The sequence below is a fragment of the Eutrigla gurnardus genome, assembly GCF_963514095.1.
Source record: "Eutrigla gurnardus genome assembly, chromosome: 23".
Lineage (NCBI taxonomy): Eukaryota > Metazoa > Chordata > Actinopteri > Perciformes > Triglidae > Eutrigla > Eutrigla gurnardus.
This window is the reverse complement of record NC_139934.1, coordinates 15,110,698-15,131,393: the sequence shown is the minus strand read 5'-3', so window position 1 is coordinate 15,131,393 and position 20,696 is coordinate 15,110,698. Positions and strand designations below refer to the sequence as shown.

General features: G+C 43.2%; 4 protein-coding genes across 4 annotated transcripts; 1 reads left to right on the top strand and 3 right to left on the bottom strand.

Moving 5' to 3' along the window:
* The first annotated feature begins 25 nt into the window (after positions 1–25).
* Positions 26–1,867, top strand: cskmt (citrate synthase lysine methyltransferase). The gene is made up of 2 exons (XM_084003445.1): positions 26–238; positions 949–1,867. The coding sequence occupies exons 1-2, from the start codon at positions 154–156 to the stop codon at positions 1,623–1,625; spliced, it is 762 nt and encodes a 253-aa protein (XP_083859571.1). The 5' UTR covers positions 26–153; the 3' UTR covers positions 1,626–1,867.
* A 2,485-nt stretch (positions 1,868–4,352) lies between these two features.
* On the bottom strand, positions 4,353–7,149 carry LOC311008779 (ependymin-like). The gene is made up of 6 exons (XM_084002665.1): positions 6,997–7,149; positions 6,800–6,834; positions 6,540–6,674; positions 6,270–6,462; positions 6,017–6,104; positions 4,353–4,982 (listed from the first exon to the last, which is right to left on the bottom strand). Exons 1-6 carry the CDS (start codon positions 7,061–7,063, stop codon positions 4,865–4,867), a joined length of 636 nt encoding a protein of 211 aa, XP_083858791.1. The 5' UTR covers positions 7,064–7,149; the 3' UTR covers positions 4,353–4,864.
* Positions 7,150–8,319: 1,170 nt separating this feature from the next.
* LOC311008778 (ependymin-like) lies at positions 8,320–11,303 on the bottom strand. Its single transcript, XM_084002664.1, has 6 exons — positions 11,094–11,303; positions 10,942–10,976; positions 10,727–10,861; positions 8,946–9,132; positions 8,763–8,850; positions 8,320–8,659 (listed from the first exon to the last, which is right to left on the bottom strand). The coding sequence occupies exons 1-6, from the start codon at positions 11,158–11,160 to the stop codon at positions 8,530–8,532; spliced, it is 642 nt and encodes a 213-aa protein (XP_083858790.1). The 5' UTR covers positions 11,161–11,303; the 3' UTR covers positions 8,320–8,529.
* Positions 11,304–11,364: 61 nt separating this feature from the next.
* On the bottom strand, positions 11,365–20,654 carry alpk1 (alpha-kinase 1). Its single transcript, XM_084002661.1, has 14 exons — positions 20,592–20,654; positions 19,542–19,789; positions 18,462–18,616; positions 18,189–18,387; positions 17,904–17,963; positions 17,726–17,812; positions 17,569–17,645; positions 17,380–17,475; positions 17,190–17,294; positions 15,087–16,716; positions 14,557–14,704; positions 14,315–14,477; positions 12,553–12,739; positions 11,365–12,435 (listed from the first exon to the last, which is right to left on the bottom strand). The coding sequence occupies exons 2-14, from the start codon at positions 19,645–19,647 to the stop codon at positions 12,236–12,238; spliced, it is 3,213 nt and encodes a 1,070-aa protein (XP_083858787.1). The 5' UTR covers positions 19,648–19,789; positions 20,592–20,654; the 3' UTR covers positions 11,365–12,235.
* Positions 20,655–20,696: the final 42 nt, after the last annotated feature.

The window sequence follows — 20,696 nt, the reverse complement described above, 5'->3', positions numbered from 1 at the left end:
GTTTCTGATCAAAGATGTCCTCTGCTGCAACAACAAGCAGATGCTATCCGCGTTTGGTTTCAGGTGGCGCCAATAGTTGCTGTTCATGGTACCAAGAAAGTCGGTCAGAGTGAGAGCTCTGTCGTTTGACAAGAAGGGGGAAGACGAGGAGAAATGTCTCCGTTCACGAAGTCGCTGACGTTGTCAGGCAGGAGGCTCGTCGCAGCGTGTGTACTGCGGCATCACTCCTCTCTAACAAGTGCGTTCTGACCGACATGCATTATCTAACATTCATGCTTCTGTGTATTTTAGCGTGAAGTAACTCATGGCAGCGCTACTGCGGTCAACTAGCTCGTAAGCTAGCTCCAGGAGGTTAAGCTAGCTCTGACGTCATGTGTGACAAACCGGTGGAATAGGCACCGTAGACGGATTTAGGAAGCTGTCATTTTGCTTAAAGTGAGTTACCGTTGTGTCGATGAGAAATTCATCAAGTACTTTAAGTTGGATACGTAGGAGACGCGAAAGTTAACGTCAAGTCTCCTTCAAAGTTGTGCACCAAATTTACCAGTTTATTAGCGCCACCAAGCTAAAACTGATGCAGTCCAAACAAACAGCCTGGACACATCTATACATCTGTCAAAACCGGATTTGTTGCAGGACTGCATTCTTTTAAGCTCTGTTTACCCAATGAACTGGCAACTGAAAGTGTGTTGATTTTATTATTATTATTTTATTTATTATATTTGATGAGAAATGTGAATCATTTGAGAAACTTGAAATCAAAGTTTGTCAAATTGGTAGATGTTTATGCGGAGTTGAGTGGTTTCTTATGGCCTAAGAAAAGGAGTAAGGAAACTACAAATTTACAATCAAGTTTAGCAAAAAGTCCCTCAATATATGACCATGCAGGCACTGAGATTATTGTATCTGCTAATGTTCACTAACTAATGTGTGTGTGTTTCTGCCCAGCTGAGCTGATTGAAAACATGGATAAGAAAGCAACCTGGGACCGCTTCTACACCGAGAGCAGCAGCAGCACAACCACTTTCAAAAACTTTGAGTGGTTCTTTGGCTTCGATGCTGTCCGGGACTTCATCATGCCCCTCTTGCAGACCAAGCCCCAGCCAGATGCTCTGCTTCAGGTCCTGGATATGGGCTGTGGCACTTCTGCTATCGGGCCCTGTATTTACAGACACTCTCCTCTCCCGGTCCGGGTCACTTGTGCCGACATTTCCCCCGTCGCTGTGCGGCTAATGCGGGAACACATCCAAGCCAAAGCCTTTCAACCTCACGATCCTTCTTCTCGGCTTGAGGTTGTGGAGCTGGACTGCACACAGCTTCACCAGCACTATGCTTGTAGCAGCGTGGACCTCATAGTTGATAAAGGGACCATAGACGCCATGTTGAGGTCCAAGGAAGGGAAACGGAAGGCTTGTATGATGCTGAAGCAGTGTTTAAAGGTGTTGAGGACCTCAGGATCCCTGCTCCAGTTCTCCGATGAGGACCCTGATTCCAGGCTGCTGTGGCTGGAGACGGAGGCCCGGGAGGCGGGGGTGATAGCAGTAGATGTTGGGGTGCAGGAGGTTGGAGAGCTACGGGGAATGTCTTACTACTGCTACCAAGTGACTCCTCGCTCTGTTGTATAGCACCTTTCTCCATCTGGATGATCATAATGTTATTATACTGAACATGATTGTAAAAAAAAGTAATTAATAAAAGGTACACAGACAAACAGTTCTGATGCACTTCAAATCTATTTTTAAGAGTTGTATGTGCCAAGATTTGGGAGTGCCTTTGTCATTACTTGTTTTCCACTGCCATCTATTGGCTAGCCGCATGTCTTCACCAGCATGTCACATGGCAGCGTCAGTGTTTTGTAAATAAAACAGAAATTAGCTTTTAAATCCATGCTGGTTTGTACAACTTTGCACTACCATCTGGTTTGGTTTGTGTGTTCAATAGAGCTGATTTCACATCCTGATGTGTCTCCTTGGTTAATTCCTGACTAACAGAGTGACGGAGGCTCTGCTCCAGGTTCATCATCAAAAATGATTAATGTCAGTGAAAATAAGACAGAAGAGATTGTGTTTGGACCGAGTGCTGCTGTGGTGCCTCTCTTATGAACCTTTGTTCCCTAAAAGCATATATTTAAGCCTCCTGTTACCCTACCAACTGTTATTCTTCGGTCAGTTTTAAACAGTCAGAAAATTATAACCAACATTGTTACCCAGATTTTTTTCAAAATGCCACTTAATATTTCTCTGATAACTCTATGAGTTTCCCCATTATGTTCTACATTTGTAGCTAAACCATCAATCAAATCATTGATCAAGTACACGACAGGATAATCAACAATCACACTTTATGATCGCCAATTCAATTGAAGCAGATTGTATAAACTTTGATTTGTCAGTGACCAATAAAAAAAGTCTCCCAATAATCCAGTCAGGGTTTAAACATTGACATGATTCTTCTAATATGCACAACATTTGAAGGTAAAATGCTTTATTATCCTTTGATTCTGTGCTTTAATGACTTTGCTAGAACATTCTCAGCAGTTTACCAACATTTAAAATGCACCTCCACGTCACAGAGGTTTGTCCTGTTGCGGATCTCTTTGGGGAGATCTGGATCACAGGTGATCAGGAGCTGAGGGTGCACCTGTGATGATCTCCCTCAGCTGACTGCAATCAGTCAGAGAGGTTATATATGGGAGCTGCAGATCCCTGATCAGCGTGTGTGTGCGCCCGGAGGGTCAACACCTTCAGTTGGCTCTCTGGGGTTTGAGTGTCTTGAGTGTGTGTTATTTTTTTTTGTCATTTTGTTTCCCCTGTCCAGTGACTCAATTATTTGATTTGTCTGTCGTTTTGATAGTCAGTGGGTTTTTATTTCTCCAGTCACCTTTGTTGATCCCACTAGTTTACTGATATTTGTGTTATTGTGCAGTGTTTTGTTAGTTTCCCGACCTGCGACCCCTATCCTTCAGGCTTTCATTTCTGGGAACGTAAAGCTCGGGGGCTCGTCTGGTATATGGGTGTTTTGCAGGTATTGTGTTGGTTATGGAGTCTCAGGTTAGACTCATTTGTTGAGAATCCATCTGGGGAGGCTCTGAACTTCTGCAAAAAGGCATCATGTCTGCAAGTCGCTCACCAATTTGGCATTAATGTGACAGCAGGAAGCAGAATGGACGCCATTAAAAGGGCTGTAGTAACTGTTAGAGGAGAAACGGATCACTGATGAGTGGTGACGCTAAGTCAGACAGTGTGGGTGAAGAGGTTGAGGGTGTGGATGAACCTGCTGCTGAGGTGGGGTTGAAACGGCTAGAAATGAAGCTCAAGTTTGAGCAATAATGCTTCAACAAATGAGGATGCACATGATCTTGTTGGAGCAGATCAAGCGTGTTCATGAGAAGATTACTACAAACCTGAATGAACGCAAAGATGGAACAGATGAGTTTGCTCTCACGAGTCAACATTTCCAACGGACCCATAACCTTAAAACCACCTATCGCATTTAATTCTTGTTCTACCCCAACTTTGAAATTAGCCAGTACAAGTAATCACTACTGCCACACAAAAGGACACATGGGTCCTGAATGCCACAGGACACGTGAGGCCCAAAGTGGCAGCTTTGCTGGGAGGACCCCTGATTTATGAACAGCTGATCTCCCTGAGCTGACTCCAATCAGTCAGTGGTTAAGGGAGTTGCAGATCCCTGATCAGTGTGTGGTCTGTGTCCAGAGGGTCGACACCTTCAGTATGCTCTCAGTGGTTTGTGTTACTCTTGAGTGTGCGTTTTTAGTTTTTGGCGTTTTGTTCCCCCTGTCCAGTGACTTCCACTTTTTTGTTTCTGCGTCAAATTATTTTGTTGCTAGAATCACTGGGTGACTGCGTGTCTTTATTTCTCCAGTCACTTTTTTAAAAATCCATATATGTGTTATTGTGCAGTATTTTGTTACTTTCCCAACATGCGACCCCTCTCCTTCAGGCTTTTCTTTCTGGGAACGTAACGGTCCTGTACAAATAAGAAAATATGCAAGTATACATTTCACATGAATTCTACTTTTATTAAATATTTCCAGTTGGCTAAATTGATCATTTTTACTGCTGATTGGCTGTCCTGCTCAGGGGACTGACTGGGACCAACGATCGGCCCTGGCCTTATGACCCAGACCGGTCCACCACATTAGATCACAAATCCCTGGTCTGTCAGAGGAAAAAAGTGTTGGCAGTCGACCCAAAAAGCATGTCGGCCCACCGGGTAAATGCCCGGTATGCCAGATGGCCAGTCCGCCCCTGGTCCTGCTCAACCGATGTGCTGACATATGGTTATCAGCAGCTGATCGGTTAGGACATTAATGATGGCTCCACCAGCAAGACACAGTTTCACTTTATTCAATATAGTTTACAACCACATGCTTGCAAAACTGACATTCCCCATCAGCCTCAGCTTTAAGTGCTCATAAGTAAATGTTAGATAAACATACCAGCATTTTAGCATGTTAGCATTGTAAGCACCGTGGTGCTGCTCCAGAGCTGCATGGCTGGGAAATCTTGAAATCTGTGAAATCAAGGTTATATATTTCTGCGACGATATGAGCTGGCGTGAAATGCCGATACATTGGATCTTTTTATACTTCATGACTCACATCAGCTGTATCTGTGATGAAGCTAAACATTGTTGCAGCGCTGTTTAAACGTTACACATAATCAATTCAAAGAGTTTATATGTTGATTTAAATTGATTGAATGACATGAATCCCACCCACAGACAACTACCAAACCAATGACTGCCACTGGGGGGGAAAAAAAGAAATAATACAGTGCAAAGAGTTGCATACAGTCATCACCATCACCGTTCACTACAGTTTTGGGAATATTACATTTTAAAACAAGCTGAAGAAGGTCACGGGGTCCTGGTTTTCCTCCAGCTGGGCGTCCTTACAGAAATTTGGCGGGATGAGCTGTTGAGGGTCCGCTAGTCCGATCACGTTGTTGAAGAAGCTGAGGGTGTAAGAGAGAAAAGAACAAACGCATGATGAGTTTATCCAGACAAAAACGATGGATGCGGCTATAATTTACTGCAACCAGGAACACAGAAATACAGAGGGCTCAGGGGGTTTAGAGTATGAAGACATGGTGAGATTAGCAAACCAGTGCTTGAAACCATTAAAGGGATACTTCACTGGTGGAAACATGGATCTGTATTGAAAGTGGGTCATATATGTAGTCGAAATGTCTAAATTTAGAATTTTGTGCCTTCTTGACCGAGAAAAGGCAGATGGTGACGTTTTGCCGCACGTGGATGGAAGACAACAACTCCCACAATGCACAGCTCCACAGGTGCAAGCTTCCAAGCAAGATGGCGGATTTTGCTTTTAGTTTTCTGCAAGTGAGGTCCCACCCACTGGTATGTAACAGGTCTGTAGTCTCAGTGGGTCCCGCCACTGGTCTGTAACAGGTCTGTAGTCTCAGTGGTGCTGCCCCCTATAGGTGTGTTTAAAACATGAGGAACTAGTGTTCTAGTCTCACCCCCTCTAACCAAAGCAGCCTCCAATGATGCAAAATGACGATATTTGCGTTTTTGGAGGCTCTTTTTCAGAATAGAAACACAGAGATCTCCGTCTCTGGGGAAAATGAGGGAATGATGCACGACCATTGAAAAATACTACTGGGTTTCGATAACGATACAAAGCTTAATGCAAATGGGTGAAGTATCCCTTTGTTGTTAACCAGTCTTTATGCTATGCTAAGCTAACCATCTCCTTGCTCAAGCTTCATAGTTAACAGAAATATAGTTCAGTGTGGTATCAATCTCGTCACCTAACTCTTGACAAGAAAGGGAAAAGGTTTATTTCCCAAATTCATGAGGAAGTAAGAAAGTAACGTGCTTTCACATCTGTAACGTATGAACTGAACTGAAAACTGTTTCACAGCAATGAGTTTGGTTCTGCTATTCTTTCTCTCTATATATAAATATTATTTATTTATTTTTTCAAACAAGCTTCTGTTGAGCACTTATGTGTTAGTGCACTGACCTGTTCACCACCCATCCACTTGTACTGGTACGAAACAGAGTGCTGACGGGGATGCATCCAAACTCGGTGACAGTTGTCATGTACTCCGCTGTGAAAACAAAAGTGACAAGTCACATGTGAGCCGAGGCAGCGCAACCAGATCGGCAAGTTTTGTGTGCAGTGATTAGACAGAAAAATCACAGTCATGTGCTACAGTACACCACATGACCCCGCTGACTTTCATTTCCTCTAGTTCGGCTTCCTCTTACTGTACCTGGTCCCCGCTTTGTTTGCAGCTTTCCCACCCAGGTGTTGATGAGGAGTCCCTGTCCTGGACCCGAGGAGCTGCCTAACACAGACTGTCCCAGCAGGGATGCATTGTGGGGGATCTTCAGAGGGTGGAAGTCTACGTTCAGTGGCTTCTTGCAACATGTTTGGTTCTCATGGTTAATCTCATACATGACACCCTGCAGGGATAGGAAGGCATTATTGTGTTGTACAAGGCATCTCCAAATGTAGATACCAATACCATGTTGGCCCTTACCTGTCTGTAGAGTAGAAGAACATCAAGTTGGAAGGTCTTATTGTTATACAATCCATATTCCTTGAGGCGGATGCGCTTTCCCAGTGCATCATAGCTGTACCTGGCATAGGCCGTCAGCTTCTCACTCTGGGTGGACTTGAAAAAGGAGAAAAATAAAAGTAATTGAATAAAAGTTACTCTAAATGATTTTGAGTGAATAAAGTATTTTTAATATGTTGTATAAGTTTTCTCATGTGTGAACTGTGAAGAGAGAAACGTACCACACTCAGGGCTCCAGTCAGCAGTCGTGGGGATTCTGTTAAAATACGTGTTTATTATAAATGAGGTATTTACATCACAGTTGCAGTCATATTTCTTTATAAATCCTGAAGTAAAAAAAGGAACAGCACGATCAGCATGTACATTCAGAGGATGAAGTTGATTTTCAAATAGAGTCGATATCTGTTGTCGTACTTACGACATGGCTTCGGTCTCTGAGCAAGGCAGCCCGCTGACAAGCACACAAGCAGGACGATGGCTCTCATGCTGTCTGAGGCACACAGCTGCAAATATGCTGCTGCTTCAGAGCGCTCACTTCTTTATAAGGAAGCAGACGAGGCTCCGGGTCTGCATCCACTGCCAGGTTTTCTTTGAGTCCAGTGGCTTATACACCTGTTAGACTCAAAAAGATTGTTGGGGACTGTTCAGTATTTATGGGATGGACCACTGGAGGAAAATAAGGAGGGCTTTTGTCATGAGAACAGTAACATTTCAAAGTGCTTTAAGCTGCTCCTATCTGTGTCAGCATACAGCCTACCCACCACTTTGAATTATGTTTTTAGATTTACTTTATATGCTCCCAAGTCCGTTTTACACTGCCGGGATTGCAGGTGAAAGAATTAGGCTGATATTGTCATACACCACGTACATCTCAGCAACACCTTTTGTTTGTTTAAAGTTATATTTATGGCCTTTTATTGCGGGAGGACAGTGCGAGAGTGAAAGGGGTGAGAGAGAGAGGGACGACATGCGGGTTGGAAAAATAATTTCTCTCATCACAAAGAACCAGAACCAGATTTAGTAAAACCAACTTTAACATGTTTCCTAAAAATACAGGGATGTTGACATTTCTGACCTGGCATATTCCAAGTGCCTTTTAACTTGCATTCTCTCTGCTGGCCATCAGGGGGAGACTCCTGGTTGTAAAAATAAGTCCAATTGCATGAAAGCTTGTGACAAAATGACCCTCACTTAAATTATTATCTCAATCTCTCGTTTCAAGTCTTCTTCAATCCAGCATGATGTACATTTAGTAAATGATGGTCCATTTAGAGTCCAACAGACCAGAAAGCAGGTGATGCTTTAGGGCGGGGCTACCTTGTGATTGACAGGTTACAGTTAGCTACTAAGATGACTAAGATAACACTGAGCTGTACTTGCTAACTTTGTTTACAACTTCACACCAGAATCCAGATGGATCCAGTTGCTGCTCAGGGGGCCGCTCTGCTGCTTATGTTCATCAGATCCACCCGTCGCTCCTCGCCTATCCAAATATGGTCACTTACTTCACAGGCTGCAAATATTCCAAGATGGTGACGGCCAATCAAACGACCATAATCCACAAACCAATGAGCGACGTTGCCAAGACATCCACTTCTTATAAACAGTCTATGGTGTCGCCATGTTCATTACTTCATTGCATACTCTTGATTCATAATATGAAGTGAACTACTTGTGATGCACCACGTTTGCGCTAATATTACAATGCCAAATATTGCATTTTATCAATACAGAGACAAGGTGAAATATACATTTGTTTTTTATTGATTAAAAATGACATGGTTGAACATCAGCATGTTAGAAAGAGGCTATTTTGTGTCAATATGAAAACATGCAGAATTCTGTCTGAGATGGAATGACGCATGTTGTTAGGAGTTAACGATGCATACATAACAAAGCTGCGTTTCAGTGGCTGTACTTCTTTTTATCTAAAATCATGAGTTTGAGGCCCTCATTGCTTATTAAGGAACAAGCTGAGGAAGTCTGTCTGCTTCTCTTCAGCCGTCATCTCTGCATCCTGGCAGAAGTCTGGAGGGTTGAGCTCACTGGGGTCCAAGATCCCAATGACGTTGTTGAAGAAGCTGGTTAACAGAAAGACATAACGATCATTTGGCTGTTTTTGGTTTCATAAGTCCCATCTCCATCACACTGTCCTTACTGAGTGTTGATTGAATATGAACTAACCTCATCAGCACCCATCCAAACTGGTCAGTGTGGTACACCGTGCTGACAGGAATGCAGCCGAATTCAGTGACTGTACTCATGTACTTTCCTGTAAGATCATAGATGCAAACAGACGTATAAAACTAGTGGGATGGATGAACGGGGGACAGTTAAGGCAGGTTAAACCATTCCATGCTCTCTAACCTGACTTGTCAGGCAGATCTCCCGTCCAAGTGTTGACTAGGAGTCCTTCTCCAGGTCCGGATGAGCTGCCCAGAACAACCTGGCCCAGCAGAGTTGCATCTTTTGGGATGATCATGGGTTGAAAGTCTTTCTTCAAAGGTCTTTTCTTGCATGTCTGGTCATGGTTGTTAATCTCATACATGGCATGCTGGAGGATAAAAATGTATACATTTAAAAAAAAAAATTGTATCATTTCTTGTGCCTTCATTAGATACAAATGTATTCCATTCAGAGTGAGATGGAGGGATCATGTGATGCACTGGAGCACATGACTTTAGGTGATTCTTCCATCCAGTGGTATTTCATGCTCACATAACCTGCTTGTCTGGTTGTGCTGCCTCAGCTGTTATTTTACATTTATGTACAAAAAAACCTGCATGCAGCCCACGAATATTGTAGCAAGTTGTTATTCAATATCGCAATGGCTCTAACATTTGCAACTGTCATGTTAAATGACACTTAGAAGCTACAAACAAGGACAGTGGACCTGTGTTGTTAAAATCAGGACCATCCTGTCTCAAAAAGATGCAGAAAAACCTAGTCCCTGCAGTTGTTACCTCAAGGCTGGATTATTGTAATTCCTTATTATCAGGCTGTTCCAATAAATCCCTTAAATCTCAGCTGGTTCAGAACGCTGCATGTGTTCTGACTAAAACTCACACACATCACACCTCTCCTGTACAAGATTCTCTGCACCGGCTCCCAGTAAATCCAGAATTGGATTCAAACTCCTCTCCTCACCTACAAAGCTCTTATGGTCAGGCACCATCATATCTTAAAGAACACATTAAACCCTACTGTCCTGCTAGAGCACTACACTCTCAGCATGCAGGGTTACTTAAGGTTCCTACAGTCCAGAAAAGGAGAGCGGGTATAAATAAAGTGTAATTATTTACACATACTTACTATTTACATGATGATAACTTGCGTCAAAATCCTCATGTTAATAATTTGCAAGGTCCACATAAACTTTGTACTCCCATAATAATTTAATACTCACCTCTGCACAGCAACATGGCAAATGGCAACTCTTATCATTGCTCCAATATATGGAAGCCCATTGGAGACTTTATTTAACTGATAATGTGAACTTGAAAATGTAATTTCACAATAGTATTCCTATTTTCTGCATGTGTTATGAGTAAAAGTCAAAATGCAAAAGCTTTCATTTTCACAGTCATACTGTCAGTTATTATTCTATATATACACTTTTCAAATTGTTAAATAATTTTCATGAAAATTTGTAAATTAAAACTACATTTAATGGTGCAGCTCACTCCTTTTGTGCTATTCATCAAACTAGATTGTTGTGGTGTGCATTGCCTAGCGTTGGAGATATTCCGAGAGTTCAGCCTTCACTCAGCTTGTGGTGCTCAGAGTACCAAAAAAACACATTTGAAAAACTCCACAGCGTTGTTTCTGCAGAAATCATGACCCTGTTACTCGAGCTAAGCCACAGACTTTGTTGTCAGAAGCGTTGTAGTACATTAAACTGATATTGTGGTAAGGTGGAATGGCATTTTTCACTTTAATAATGTCTTCTCAGGGCTTCCATACCATTCTGTCTCTTACTCTTATGCTGTAATATTCTGAATCAGCTTGTTCAAATATTACACATTGAGTTGTACTAATCTTTGAAGCAGATGTCTGTGCTTCTACTTCAATTAAATAATTGTACTTGTCTCTTCTGATGAGGAGCGCCTGCCCTCTAAAGTAAATATCTGGGACGTTGCTTCGGTCACCTCTCTGAAGAGCAGAAGAGCATCGTAGGTGAACGACTTATTCTCGTAGGTGCCCAGCTCCTTGATCCGGATCCGTTGTCCCAGTGCGTCGTACAGGTATGAGGCGTACGTCCCCAGCTTTTCATTCTGCGTCGACTGGAGAACGAACATGTGAGCGAGTTAGTTAAACATCTCCCTCTTTCACATATTGTGCTCAGGAAACAATGAACACTCACCACAGTGAGGGCTCCAGTCAGAAGAGGGGGGCTTGCTGTGTTGTGGAACAAGATGTGGGAAATTACAAAATATAACCTTTCACAAATTTGTACATTGACAATACACATTCTTGAGTATTAAGAAAGCTTAAAAACATTAAAATTTTACTCACAGCATGGATGAGGCTTCTGAGCCAGGCAGCCTGCCAGGAAGCAAGTTAATACCGCCAAGACTCTCATACTTCTGTTGTACTCTCCCGTTGTCAAGCAGGCACAAACACTGCTGCTTGAAAGAGAGAGTCACTTCCTTATAAATACAGACACCGAGGCTCCACAAGCCTGTCCTGCTTCCGGGGTTTACTTTCAACCCTACTCTCCTGAAAGTCATACATCTGGGTGAAAAGCTCAGCTCTCATCAAGATAAAAGGCAATATACTGCACCTCTCCCTGCAAATTACCTGTTCTTCTATTGGGTAATGTGTTTAATGGAGGAGATTCAGAAGATTTTGTGTAGAATTGGTGAGAAATACAATATCTATATAAATGTTAGACCATAATGACCTAAAATACATGGTACAGTACATTAATAGCACAACATTCCAAAGTACAGTACTTCTCAGTGATGTATGCTCAGAAAAAAAGAAATCATCATGGAGACTCAGAGGTCTGTGCACAGTGGGTCAGGGGTAAAGAATGCTGTTTGTTGTCGCGATTGGAGGCTCATAAACCCAGAACTGGACTCTGGCTGAATGGAGCGGAGGCTCACGGCTGCTCAGAGCTCCGTGAATGACATCACTGTCATATGATCTGGAGGTGTGTTGCTGTTGGAATTGGATCACCTGCTTGTTTCGCAATCTCCCTGCCTCGTGCTTTACACTCACACATATTATAAGCAAAAGCATTCCCAAGGTTTTTTAAATTTCCTCAATATTTACACATTTGAACTGTAATAGTTGAGGTTATAAACTCTCTGTGAAGGGGGGGGGGGGGGGGGGGGGATAGAATAAGAACAACACTTATCTTAATATATTGCTATAAAATTGTTACATAATTGGACATTAACACATTTGTCAAAGCGAGAGAGAAAAAAGTCCCTTAACAGATTTAACTTTTAGGCAGACCAGGCTCCTGGTTTCCATCTGCATTTGGTGATGGTAGTATTAACAGTAGTCATCATGGTTGCAGGCACAGCCACGTCACATGGTTCTATCACCAACACATCTACACACTTACAATCATGCATATTGCTAATAAAATTAGGAATACAAACAGTAATACACAAACACTCTGTAACCTCAGAAACTTCTCAAAGTTTCTAAGGCACAACATTCAGCTGGTCCACTGGAGGTAGTTTGAGCAACTGGCAAATGTCATTGCACTCTGGCCCATGTTGCTCTTTCAGGAAGCGCTTCAGGCCATTGGCTGCAAAGTTGGAGTGGCCTTCGGGGGTCTTAGTGGAGTGAATCTGGGGATCGGTGAGGTAGGTCAGCCCCTTCCCATCGGCTGTCACCCACCCTGTGGACAAAAAATAAGAAGGAAGATGCATTCACATTAAGAACACATTTTTCTATGTAAATTTATTAAACAAGAAAAATACACCAGAAGTTGCTGATTTCCGTGACACACTCTCACCTTGTAGGTCTACAACAACTTCCGTGCGCTCAGAGAGCAAGTAGGTAAAGTGTCCAAAGGCAAGGCCGTATTCTGTAGCCTTGAAATTCTCCTCCTTCTTTCCAGTGTTGTTGGTCAGTTTGACAAAGTCTCCAAGCATGTAGGGCTCCACTGTTACACAGCCCACAATCTCATTTCCCTTCAAAATCTATTCACAAATACAGAAAAACAAGAGCAAAATCAGGAAACATTTCAAGCCTGCTTATTTACATGGCTGTGTCGTGTAATTTCCTCCTGTAATCCAATAGCTTTATTATTTCTCTACATGTATATTGTCTTCAGTGTTCTGTACAAGTACTTATTTTGGGCCAGTTCATAAGTGCAGAGACAATTAATTCAAATTCCCATTTCCCTTTTTTTCTAAGGATCTACAGACATAACAGTATATTTCTAGCTAAACAGACAACTGGAGGGTGTAATGGGATTATATGTGAACTTCAACCAACACGCTCCAAGGCTTCTGCAGGCTATTCTGCACTCTGATGTGTGTAAAGTTATGTATTTTGTGCAGGGGGTCCTATTAAAGTAGCTGTGGCCTCGGGCAGATAAGATGCGGTCTTATCTCGGGCCAAGTGGTATCCCCAGATATCGTTCTTCCCTCCATCTGCACACTTCTTCCTCAGTGACTCAAAAACCATGGCCACCCGCTGCATATGCTCCGCCCAGCTGTCGCTCTGGATGATGACATCATCCAGATAGGCAGCAGCGTGAGAATGCAGCGCCTGGTTCATGAGGCGTTGAAAGATGGCTGGGGCACCAAACAACCCAACGGAAGTGTTACAAATTGGTACAAACCGTACGGAGTGGAGAAGGCCGTTTTCCCCTAGACTCTGGAGACGAGGGAATCTGCTAGTAGCCCTTGGTTGAATCAAGTGTTGTAGACAACCAAGCCATGCCTCACGGTTCCAGGAGCTCATTGATCCAGGGCATTGGGTATCCATCAAACCGTGAAACATCATTCACCTTGTGATAATCCACACAGAACCGAATAGACCCATCCTTCTTAAGCACAAGAAGTATGGGGCTACTCTGGTTACAGTGTTAAATAGCGAGATAATTGACAGCTGTCTTGACCACACAGTCTGTTTTATCCTACCTTGTTTGAATGCACTTGAATGCACTTTGTCTCTGTATGCACTTGGAAATTAACTACTCTGCCCAATATGTGTTCTTATGTGTTGCTCTATGTGCTGTTTCTTTCCTAACAGAGGTTGATTGCTCTGTGTGTGTGTTTTATGTGTATTTATTGGTATTGTATGTTTTTATGTATTTTGGACATCTTGGCTGCAAATCAATTTCCCAACTGGGACAATAAAGATAACTTTGACTTTGACTGGCAGGCACTGTTGGATTCTTCTATTACCCCCAACTCCAGCATCAACTCTAAATCCTCCTGTACAACTTTTCTCTTCAGGTCCCACAACAATAATGCCGCAGACTTGATTTTCCTCTTCACGGCTTCCAGTAAGCACCCACCATTGTCACTCTTTAATTGTCTCAGCTAAGCTACTTTTCCCACCTGCAGCTGCAGCTGATCTGCTGACGTTGCTCCCATGAGCCGCCTCCACACACCCCTCTTTCACTTCTACAGCTAGATGTACCGCACCCACCACAGTAGCATTTGTGAAATATTCATTTTTCAAGAGTCATTTTAATTCTAATGCAACATGTGATACATCTCCTTTCCTTAAATGAGGTCAACCTTAGTGCATTGTGGCCTCACCAACAGCGCTTCTGAGGGAATGAAGAAGATCTGAGCCATCACATCCTTGTCGTAAAGACTCTTGTTGAATTCAGTCACGTAGTACTGGGCTGTCATCTGTCTCTCCACATCTTTCAAGTGAAACTGGATCCCCTTTGGCTTCAAGTAATCTTTCCCCACATAACTAAGGACATAAAGACACAGCCAACGTGAGACTTGAAGACATCAGGTTCATGCTGTACCTAGACTGTGCGGCAGTATACCTGCTCAACCTTTCCTCCTGGTGCAAAAAAAGCAGCCATATTGCCATTCTCTGACGGCCCTTCATCCCCGTGGACTTCCCAATGTAAGCGCAGGTCTCCCTGGCTGTCCACAGTCCTGTGGCTTTGGAGAACTTTAAATGAAGAGCACCTAATAGAGATGCCATTCAGAGGTTAGCAGACAGTCGCAATCAATGTTTTATTCACTCATGAAAATGTCCATTGTGTAGGATTCTATTCGCGATAATGGAAATTCTATAATCACCTCTCACCTAATCAAGTCTTTTTGTTAGCTTAGAATGAGCGCTTAATTTCTACAGTCCTTTTCACACACATACACACACCTGCGTGAATACATTGGCAATTGCAGGTTGTTGAGCCGACGGTGGGTAATTTGAACATTTTTCTAGTTTTGACATATAAAAAACACCTCACCAAAGTCATTACAATGGATCTGTCACAATTCATGGCAATAGTTGTTGAGATATTTCAGTCTGGACCAAAATGGTCAAACAATGGGGACTGAAACTTACTGTGGGCAGTTCCGTGTTCCTCGAATTTGAATTGTGTCTTGTCACTGTGAAGTCTCTTCAGCAGACAGTCGTTGCAAACTCCGGCCAGCAGGGCTTGGTAATCCTGCTGTGACAACACATTCGGACTCTCTGTGACAGCACCAGTTACAGGGCTGTGCTTCTCTGTGACAGCACCAGTTACAGGGCTGTGCTGGAGGCAGCTGTAGCACATTTTCACTTTTTCTGAAGAAGTTACTTCACAGCCTTGGTGTCCACTAATGGGCTCCTCCAGCATTTCAAACGAACTGCCTGTGGAGGTTTCAGTGGAAGCACACTGTTCTGCCACTGAATGGGAAGTGTTTGGGTGTGGGCTCCCTAAAGGGTCCTTGGTAGCTGGTTTTACAGATACTGAATCAACATTAAGGCTCTCCAGAGGTTTTGGATTAAACAAGCCCCAATCAGATGTGTAGTCTTTGTGTGTGGGATCATGAGCTGGACGACTGGCTTCAGAATCAAGACCTTCCAAGAAGCTCCCATCAGACTCAGGTGATTTGCTGCTTTGGCCTGTTCCTGCTTTTGAAAGGCCACTTTGCTGAGGTTTTACGTTTGTGGGGGAGTTTGTGTCATTTGAAATTTTTTCCCACGACGACTGGGAACTGAAACTGTCATTGAGCCAGCTGGAGGATGTTCTGAAGGCTAGCTGGGACAAGGACTGTACTGCTCCGTCAGCTGAATCCTCGTCCGTTCCAACGGTCTCTTTCTCTGCTTCCAGCACTTCAAACTTCTCAGAATCGCCACTCATATTGGAGGAGGAAGTGGCAGGTATTGCAGAACGTGGGACTTTTTGATTTGCATTTGCTTCATGTTTGATGGCACTGCTGCCACTGGGCCGAAGAGACCCTGAATCGCTCAGGGAGAAGTTCTGCCTTGAAGAGCCAAGGTCATCTGTGCTTCCCAGAGTTTCTGACTGAGAGCACCCAGCAGGTGATTTTGAACCACTTTGCTGTGGCTGTTCTACTTTGGGTGACACTTGGCAGGTCTCGGTGCTACATTCTGTGTTGAGTGTCATTGTTGTCGCCAGTGCAGTTATACATAACCCCGCCCCATCCACCTCATCGTTGGTCCCTTCACATTTTGTGCAGATTGTCTCGCACAGTGATGTGTGGTACTTTTGGAATCTCTGCATCACCTTGGCGAAGCCTTCCAGGGTGAACTTTACCAGCGTGTCTTTGAGGTTTCTGTAGCTGTCAGGTATAAAGGACCTGTTATCTGAATTAAGGAAAGGCTTCACACGCAACAGAAACTTGACTTGGGCGACCAGACGCATGATTTCAGCACAGAGGCTGTCTTTATCTTGGGAATTAGCATTGTAGCAGTAATCATAGAAATATGCTAAAGCTTTTTTGCAAGCTTCAGTCGCCTGCTCCACAACCTCCGGAGGAGTGCCAAGCCATTTGTGAGCAACGGTGAGCGAATAGGCGGCTTTCAGGAAGGTGTGAAGCTCCTGCCTGCTGGTGACCAGCTCGTCCTCTGCTTTGGTGAGCAGGCCGATTTCAAATGCCTCTCTAGCCTGCAGGAGGAAAGACTGCCTCTGGTTGGCGGGGCACTCCACTGAGAAACTGTACGATAGCAAGCAGGTCCCTTGAGTGGCCTGAAGAAAAAAGAAGTCAGAGAGAAGCAGAAGAATAATTAAAGTACGAATGAGTAACATTTCAACCACTGGAGAATGGCAATGTCATGAGAATCGTTACTTCAGTACCAAGTCGATGGGGGAATTCTGAAAATGTGACTGAACTCATTTTTCTACGCTGCCCCGTTGTCCTGGGGACGATGTCCCTGATGATTGCTACATTGTGAACAAATCCATGTTGAAAAGTTAGCTGAGCTAATAGCTTATAGCCAACATATGAAGGTTGCATTATGATGCAGTCAAGCTCTGTTAATCAAAAAATGGGTACTGGGGGAAGGTACAATATGGCACCGTGATGTATTCAAATTCTTGAGGTGAGAAAGACGGCTCATCAGAGATTAATAATACAAAATAAAGGAGTGTTTTGTTGAAGTAATTAAAGTAACTGGTATTGGCTTTGATTACTACATTTCTCAGTCAATAGAACAACTTACCACATTGGTCAACACATACAGGGACGTGTACTGGCTGTATACCACGGCCATCTTTGCTGCCTGCGCTGCCGAAAGAAGGCGATGACTCCTGTCACCAAGTAAAGACTGCACCAAACAATACAACAGACATAGACAAGAAATGATACAAAGCCAACAATATAACGGACCGTATTGTATTGGTTAGGCTTACCAAATCAATATCTGGATTAGTACTAAAAGTGTGGAAGTCCTCATCATTCATAGACACCAGTATGTTGGCCAGTATGCCCAGAGAGGTTCCAATGCCCTATAATAATACATTATATTTATAGAACGTGCATGTTTATAAGCTCATAATATGGAAACGGTGATGGATATATTGCGGTTTTGTCTCAGCTACCTTTTTATCAGGTTGAGGAAGTGCGTAGTAGCCGACCAGAGAGGCCCAGATGAGCTCTGCAGCCTGTAGCCACAGGCCTGGAACGGAGTGCACACCGGTCACCATATGAATTTATTGTCGGTAAACAATTTTCTTACATTCAGGAAAAAGATCTTACCTAGCTTTTGCAAAATCATCCCACGTACTTGAACACTAACAGCCTGTACAAGAGCCCTGTCACTTTCAGAGTGGTACTCCCAAAAACCTGTCAAAGGAAAACAAAGATTTGCCTTTTGTTTAGTTAAAAAAACATCACAATACATTATTAAAGGCAATATGAATAACAAAGCACCTACCTGTGTCCCCGCTGTTGTTAATGAGACTGGCCAGAATGTATTCCGCCTTCTGTAATTTGCCTGTTGGGAAGACGATTGTAATGTTTCTCCAGCTAACAACAATCAAACATCAGATATCTCTATAATGGAAAAAATATAACGGCAACAAAGCCTTTTCATGTGTTAAGAGTTCAAAACAGTGATCGGGTTGATGTATGAGGTGTTTCATTCACATGTATTTAGCTCCCCACAGAACTAAGAATAGTACTAAAATACACTCAGCCCCACTGCTCCACCACACTGTACCAGAGTTAAAGGAGATTCTGGCCTGTCGTATGACCAGCTGGGGGGCCACGGGGGCGGTACGTTGGCGTCTGTGGAGCCGCTTGGTGATCTTCAGCAGCCTGCTGGACTCGTCCGTCCAGTAGAGGAAGCGGTCGACTAGGAAGACCACCGCCAGTGCTGTGCCTGCCTCCTGAGCCACGATGGAAGCCTTTAGAACAGCCTGGAAACACAGCAAAGGTCATTTGTTCTCAGTAACACCACAAGGACACCATCACTTAGCTGTGACGTTATTACCAGGAGCTGAGATAGGTGCTTGCTGATGAGGTCACTGAGGTTGGCCTTGTCATTTGTGCTGACTGACTGCTTGTACTGCCACTTCTCCGGCACAAAGGGCCACTTCATGTCCATTGCCTCCTGCAGGAGCGAGGCCAGCTCTGCACACAGCGAGTCTATGGGAAATGTGTGGAATTTAAATAACCAATGAAAGTCTGACAGTGCAAAGATGAACTGGTCTAAAAACGTTGAAACCCCAAGTGTGACTAATATGGAGAATACTTGATACATTTATCACCCATTGGTTTGTGAACTAGTTTTAATGCCTTGAGTTTGGCATTTTGTCCGTTGCCATCTTGGAATTTTTGCAATCAGTAAAGGGGAGTGACGTGTGGATCTGATGATCACAAGCTGCAGAGCGGCACCTCAAGCACAACCTTACTGGATCTGGATCCATCCGGATTCTGGTATGAAGCCGTTAACAAATGTATCTAAATAATTGAAGGTCAATTTTAAGTGTTAGTCATCTTAGTAGCTCATTGCATTGGTAGCGTGGTAGCGTGGCCGTGGTAACAATGCCATGCTAATGACTTGTCTTGTTATTGACAAGTCGTTAGCATGGCATTGTATGGTAGCCACACCCTAAAGCACACCTTGCTTTATTCTATTTCACTCTAAATTGACTATAATGAACTAAAAGCACATTAAGAAGAAGACTTGAAACTAGAGATTGAGACCATAAACTCATGTTTACAATGTTTACTGAGATAATACATGTATTGAGAAGTATAGGTTCATTTTCTGCCACATAGACTGCCATGCAATCAGACTTAATTTTGCTGCCAGAGGAGTCGCCCCCTGATGGCCAGCAGAGAGACTGCAGATTTAAGGCACTTCAACTTGGCTTTATCAGAACATGGTACTGCCCCAGTTTGTGCTACAGAAAAGCATTAAATAAACAAAAGTCCAGGTTGGATGCACTGGATAACAAATGCATTTGTCCCTCATTCTCAACACAAACCATATGCCACCACATATCAACCAGACTTCCTCCTGTAGCCAAATGAAACTCAAACACAATACCACCATCTTGTGTCTGACCTCTGCAGCTACAGTAGTTCAGCCTCTCGGCCTCAGTGGGCTGATGAGCTGCTGCCAACGCTGTGAGGCACTCTTCCAGTAAAAGGCCCACTCCCTCGCTGTCCATTCTGGTACACAGATGCTGGAGCCGTAGCCTGGGATGAAAGGATTCTCCCCTCCTTGGCCTATACACCCCTGTTGTTTGTGGGTGTTTTAAGTAGTGGAATCCCACGGAGTGACTGCTGTTGCAAAGGATTGCACCATCGGGTCTGTGTGTGAATTTCAAAACATGAAAGATTAAATCAACACATGAACGCCACACTGAAACGGCTGAGAAGATTATTAGGATATCATCAGTGTTTTCTGGATATAAGTTTTCTCCCCTCATTCATTTCTATGAAATAATTCTTCCAGTCATATTTGCTTGTTTCTATTATCACTGATGCCACATATATCATTGATCCAACTACCTTCATGACCAAACTGACCCAACAACTGCTTCCCGACACTGATTACTCACCACACATCGTGGTTAACAGTAAATATCTCTATTTCAATATCCTATATGTTGTCAACCTGCAAACCTTATCTTCCCATCTGTATGTCATTCCAGTGACTTTGTGTCGTAAACACACAAATAAATAAAAACATGAATAAAGAAACTATAAAAGGATATTTAAAGGAAATCAACCCATTTATTTAATAAAATTAAATCAATCTTTTCTTGCTGACGAGTCTGTATTCCCTTGAAACCATGCCCATCAGATAAAATCAGTTCTTCGTCCTCTAAGAGTCCCAGTGCGTTGACTTAACAATGACTTTCTAACAAACCACACTTTCAGTAACTCAATCACAATATGTTTAAACTCGTCATATAATAATGATAATATATACTTTGAAACATTTGTAAAAGTTATTTATCTGTATGAAGTTGCTTTCAGTCTCAGGGAAACGGAAGTGCCCATAAAGAAAACATCCAGCACTTTGATGAATGAGGATGTTGTTTAGGTTTACATTAACGGATGTTATATCAAGTCTACTCTACACAGTGAACAAGAAAGGCAGACGTACGTCAACAGGAGCGGCTGTTTATTTCGTCTTGTTAAACTTCCACTTCTACCTCTTCCTGGAAGGGCGGGCTTTACCCTGCTGCCTTCACGTTATGTCGGAAATATC